Source organism: Morone saxatilis, unplaced genomic scaffold (assembly GCF_004916995.1).
Source record: "Morone saxatilis isolate NCDOM2014 unplaced genomic scaffold, NCSU_SB_2.0 Contig19, whole genome shotgun sequence".
NCBI lineage: Eukaryota > Metazoa > Chordata > Actinopteri > Moronidae > Morone > Morone saxatilis.
The window spans coordinates 25,295,962-25,302,285 of NW_023339751.1; the positions used below are offsets into that span (position 1 = coordinate 25,295,962).

General features: G+C 39.8%; 1 protein-coding gene across 1 annotated transcript in view; it reads right to left on the reverse strand.

The window, feature by feature from the left end:
* Window positions 1-227: 227 nt before the first annotated feature.
* The window catches only part of tlx1 (T cell leukemia homeobox 1), a gene marked incomplete at its 5' end in the record, with an annotated part of 7,075 nt that continues 978 nt past the window's right edge, over window positions 228-6,324 (reverse strand). The window contains 2 exons of the mRNA XM_035663070.1: window positions 228-1,170; window positions 4,897-5,134. Coding sequence (XP_035518963.1) covers window positions 960-1,170; window positions 4,897-5,134 — 449 coding nt within the window. The remainder of the gene's footprint in view (window positions 1,171-4,896; window positions 5,135-6,324) is intronic.

Genomic DNA, 6,324 nt, shown 5'->3' on the forward strand with positions numbered 1-6,324 from the left:
CGTTCAGTCATGGTGGATTCTTATAATACCATTAGTAGCACTAGGAGGAGCCAGAGGAACCTGACTTTTTCACAAATTATCTGTCTCATGTTCTACTGTCAGGATATAGTAAAAGTTTCAGTTTTTTTTTAAAGTTACCTACTGCAGCTTTAAGTGTGGAAAACACAGTTTGTAAAGTGTTACAAGTCCAAAGTGTTAGTCCAAACAAATGTGGTCAAAGTGGTCATTGTTAAATGTAGGTGGCATTAAATATTATTCTTCCTTTATCTTGTCGGCCTTTAGGTTCATTTATTTCTAAATCATGAAGTGGTAAAATAGACAGATATCCTTGGTTTGTTGATGTAAATCATCACACGGAGTCAGATTACATGTTTGAATTCATACAAAGGTGCTAAAACAAGTGCCCTGTTTGTTACTGTGCAGTTGAGTAAAAAGTCCATTAACAAAGCAGATAAACACAGACAGACACTGATGGCATAGATGTACACACATATCTTTTTTTTTTTGTCAGACATCAATATGAAAATATGCTGTTTATGAAACATCAAGTCCCTTATAGGTAAACTATAATACAACCACTCACTGGTGCCAGTCTCTGGTCCTCTGGTGGGCTTTTTGCAGTGTTAGGGAGCACACAGTTCATCAAGATGCCCCTGGAATATTTCCAAAATTCCAGTCTGGTGTCTGCAGGGCTGGAGCATTCAGTCCCGACCTATGAAGGATCCAGATGTGGACCCCCATTATATGGGAGTAGTGCCGAGGGACCCCATCTGAAGCAGGGTCTGACAGAAGGCGGGTGATAATAGGAGGAGATGACCTGATAACCAAGATCTTTCAAACAGTGTCCCGCATCAGGCCTCCTCTATACGGAGCTCCTCAGCGGGCCACAGCTCAGCCCCGCCCTCTAGCAGTCAGTTGGTACCGGCGCAGGTGCCCAGCCGGAGGCCGTGTGTTCAGCTCTACTCGCAGGCCGACACACTGCTGATCTTTCCTGTGTTTTCGGTCCAGGGCTGCAGGTTCTGCAGGGCGAACAGGGAGCTGTTCTGCAGGCACAGCGGGTCCGGGGTCACCGGCTGGTTGATGGTCTTCTGGAAAGCCTCCTGCTGCAGCTGCATGAGGATCCGGTTGGCCTGCTGTCGCTCCGCCTCCCGCTCCTCCGCCGTCTGCCGCCTGCAACAGCGTCAAGGAAACACTGCTCACACATGTAGGCTATAGTATGTGGGATATACTGCATATTCACGGTTTGCTTGGTAGAAGACAAAAGTTTGGTGTATTCCTGAAGTGCCCTCATACATTTGACGCTGTCACTCTCAAACCAGCCCCCCCTAAAGTTGCAGTGAATCTACCCATTCTGATCTTTATGGTAAATGCAGTGAAACGGCCCAGCAAGTCTTCTCACTTTCCAAAGATAAGTGTTGCAGCATGACTGTCTGTGGAAAACCGTTTAGACCATTATTTGTCTCCTTTTCTCTGCCTTTGATGTTTTACTGTTAATCAGGGGTGAAAGAAACTAATTACATTTAGGCTACTCTTGTTACTGTAACACAGTTTTTTTGTGTACCTGTACTGTAATTTTTACTTATTATTTTATTACAAGTGGCTTGTAGTGCTACATTTCAAATCACATCCAATACAGAGTAAAAACAAATGTCACATGAATGAACTGTGAGAATGAAACAAAAGAAAGGTGATACATGCAGAAAGGCAGAGCTCCAGAGAGCTCCATGTCCAGAGCAGAGACACTGCATTCAGCTTGACACAAGACATGTGTTCACCGTTCAACCACTGTTGGTTGAGTGTCAGTGGGGTACGGGGTACGGGGTACGGGGTACGGTCACACCTGGGCTGGAGCTAGCAGTTAATGAACATTACACAAATACACACCAGTGCAATAACATTGACATACCTATCTTAATTAACCACTGATTTAATGCACTTCCCATGAACATGCTAAGTGACCCAAATCGAACAAAACTGTTTTGTGTGACCAAAAGGTGGATGCTGGGTCTGGCTAAATGCTAAAATGCTCAAGGTGGATCCTCTAGCAGGAAAAAAAAGGTATGGTACATACAAAATGCATACATGGAAATACGATTGGATTGGATTATATTCCCAGAAAGAATAAAACATTTGTCCCTTACAAATTAAAAATTCCAAATCTATCAGATATTTACCAAGGAATAAATGGCAGGCATTCTAGCACAACCTCCACCAGCACACGCGTGGAGACACATACAACATTCACAAACGCCCTCTGCTGATTGTCGTGTGCAGGAGCATAGGGTGGTGTTTGCAACAGTGTTTAAAACAATATATTAACTGACGTATAAAATATCACACAACAGGGAAAAGGACACAAATAATGACCTTGTCAGCTTTCCATACTCCGACTACAAATAGACTCAAAATCAAGCATTTTTACTGTAACAATTTACAGAATTTCCAATATAAAATATTTCATATTCAGCCAAAGTGTTTGGTCGGGCTTGGCTAGTATGTTGGACTACATTTCTTTATGCCAGTCTTAAGTATCTATTGTCGTCCATCTACAAGATTCTAGTTATGTGAGACATTTATTTATCAGAATAAACCCCTACCTTTCCCACACACTGGCTGGCTCCTAGCATAAAATATGTAGATTATACTTACCAAGCCCAACCCAACTGGAACATTATAATTCTTTGGCTGAATGTTAAATACACATTTTTTGTGGACAGATGTGCTTTGCCACAATTAAACTAATATTTTAGCAAAAACATGTCACAATGACGCTTGCATAGTGTGGCTTTAATGAGTCTATATGTATGTCTTTGTTTGTTTGCTTTGTTGTTTTAAGTTTTTGTTTTGTTTTCTTGAACTTGAATATAACACTGTCAGAAACTATGGAGCAATGTGTTTGTATAACACTTAAAGTTTTTAGAAATCTAGTCATTTCAAGGTTCAAATAAGAGACTTTTATTTTGGAAATTCTCTAAATTGATACAGTAAAAATGATTTATTCATGACCTTTTCTGAAATGAATGAATGAATAATAATAATCTTTATTTATATAGGACTTTCTTAACAATGTTCCAAAGTGCTCTACAAAATAAAAATAAAACCCAAACAAGGCAGATAAAATAAAAATAAGCAACATGAGCACAGAGAAATAATAAGAATAATTATATGTCAGGATATTTCTTTTCTAGAAACCCCAAATCGATGAATACAGTCACAGTTTAGTGGAGGTTTTCATTTATAAGGGACAGGTACGGTGTCTCCTGTGAACATAATCCAATTAATCGTATCTATATATGTTTTGTTTACCCTGTGTTAGCACCTTAGCACCCATCAATTGCACTGTAGCTCTCTGTGGCCGTTTCACTGCATTTTACCGTAAAGGTCAGAATACCGGTGCAATCCAGCTTCAGGGCTTTGACCACGGAGATGCGACGGACGGCTACCGCAGCGGGTCAAACTGCCGGACGACACGGACTGGTTCAGAGACAGTGTAAGATACAGATCATAATAGATACTAACACACGACAGCGCCACTACATTGCAATCGACATTATTTTTCTCCGGACCAGTACATTTAGATGTATATTCATTGCACAGGATACAATGACCTGGGCAGCGTTTGTCACTGTACAATCTGTGAATTATTACAAAATCGAAAGCTTTATTATTGTCAACGAAAAATAAGCGCTAAAAACAGTGTTATAAACTCATTATTCTAACATTTGCAGTATAAACAGTCCAATAATTGAGCACTTCAAGAGAATAGGGGACAAAAATACTGAATTTGACACAAAATCAGCCGCTCCCTTTCTATCCAGTTTATCAGCTCCGTTTCAAAAACCTGAAAAGATCATTCTGTTTCTGCCCATCTTTCCTGTCACGTAAAAAAATATATTTTGCGGAAATTATGCACATTTCCAGGTATTATTAAAAAAAGATCAAATAATGCAAATAGCAATTGTAAAATAATAATGAAATAAATCTGAAATATCACAGAATTAACATTTTATACTGAAAGACGGCTCGACATTGTATTAATGGAATATGCTGAATAGATTTATAATATAAGAAATTAATTCGTAAGACACATCCAAATAGGTCTATAATGTGGACACATGTATTTATTTATTTACTGTATGAAAATGCTGATTTTATTTCTTTTATGAAAAAAGGGGGTTTTTACCTTTTACTCATTATCTTTTAAGCATATTTAATCAATTGTTTGTCAAAAATTACAGTGTAGTAAATAAATGAGCATTTTCTTCCTTATTTAAAACCAGCCACAATGTTTTATTTCTGCCTCACAGAAACTAAAATGAGCTATTTGATGATTTATTACTCCAACTGATGCTGTATTTACTCTATTGTCTCCTGGTGCATAAACAGGCAGTCTCAACAGTCACCAAATGTGTCCACACAGTCCATTTTAAGAGCATTTTCAGAATTTTATACACACAGTGCTCAGTTTATTCGATACAACTTTAGCTAAAATGAATGCATTCTAATCAACACCAGTTACCGCCTGCACTGTTGTAATAAATGAGTGAATATTTGATGCTGTGTAAAAGTGCATTGAACTGTCAGATAAGGGCACACAGGAAGATAGCAATGAGAGGGAGATGAAAACAGTCATTACTTAAAAGGATAAATTCCTGATATTGTGCTTATGACTATGACATAACAGTCAGTTAAAACCATTTTCCTCTTGGAGCCCTTTCAAAACAAGGGGAGGACCCCTGGCAGCCCTTGGGAACCAAATGGGCCTACAGCCGTCCATAAAGAATGCAGGGCCTCTTTGGGGGTTAGTGGCTCTAAAAATACCACAAAAAAAGTCTCCATCTGCTCTGTAGAGATAAGAAGGCATTGGTAAAAGAAAAAAATGAAACATGATTTCACCTCCATTTGGTGCGTCTGTTTTGGAACCAGGTTTTGACCTGGGCGTCGGTCATCTTCAGGGCTTTGGCGAGGGCGGCCCGCTCAGCCGACGCCAGGTACTTCTGCCGGTGGAACCGTTTCTCCAGCTCACAGATCTGCAGCCGCGTGAAGGACGTCCGAGGCTTCTTCTTCTTGGGAGGCGTCCGGTTCTGGTAGGGATGACCTACACGACGTGTTACAGTGAGGGGTGAGAGGGACACTGGACAGGACAGGACAGGACAGCAGGACAGGACAGGAAAGGAAAGGACAGCACAAGTCAGGACAGGATGGATAGGACAGGACAAGGCAAAGCAGGCTATGCAGCAGACAGTGAGAATGAGCTGGAGAGCACTGACAGAGCAGCAGCAGCGTGGGCGTCCTGCACGGTGCGCCCTCAACCTCCACAAATAATAGTCCATATTTAATCTCACAGGATAAAAATATAAACAGAGTTCTATTAAATACAGCATACTGTCTCTACCCGTGTTGTCCTGTAAACAACAATATATTGTTCCATTTATTTTATACCATTCATTAAACACTTTGGAGATGTGTGTGTGTATTTATTTACTTCTGCATAACCAAAGAACCTCTGCCCAACTTCTGTTTCTGTTTATATTCAACCCATGGCACATTCAAAGACCCTCGGACAATGTGTTTCCTGCATATGTGAAATGCTGGACTCATTTATCACAATAACTTATTACCCGACAGTACTGTGACAACAAGTCGGTCGGGTCTCCATGCTTTCATCTGACATTATATCGGTGTAGAGTACGAGCTCAGTGTGAATGGCTTCGGCTGTTTACATGGCGTTTTGCTGTAAGAGCTTAAAGGGAGCTGAAGTGGAGGCCAGCAGGCAGAGTACAGAGACAGAGACAGTAAGACTGCAGCAGGGACACATTACACAGCTCACTTTCTCCAGCACATCACTGACACACACACAAAATACCAAAATAACATGCCATTGTAAAATGTCCTACAACGCATGTAAAGAATACTAAATAGATAACTCTTATTGTTTTTAATGACTTCAGACTCACGTATAACTTCAATACCATTAACAGGCGTGTTCATTATCAATAATATCCCTTATTTCTTTGTTTTGTATTTGCTTTTGCATTATGAGTCGCTGTGTTGCACATTTGACCAGACATAGTTTCTTTTGATTATTGTTCTGCATGCTTATAAATAGGGCTGCATGGTGGTAAAAAAAGCCCATTGCAATTATTTTGACAGTTATTGTAATGTAATTCACGATTAGTGGGAATAATCATTTTTCTCAATCACAATTCTCTTATCACAATTTTAATTTTCACTGAAAAAACTTTTATTAAAACTATTAAAATCATTTGTAGTCCAGAGCTATTTCTCTCTCTTCAGAACTACAGTACTTCAATATAATGCTGT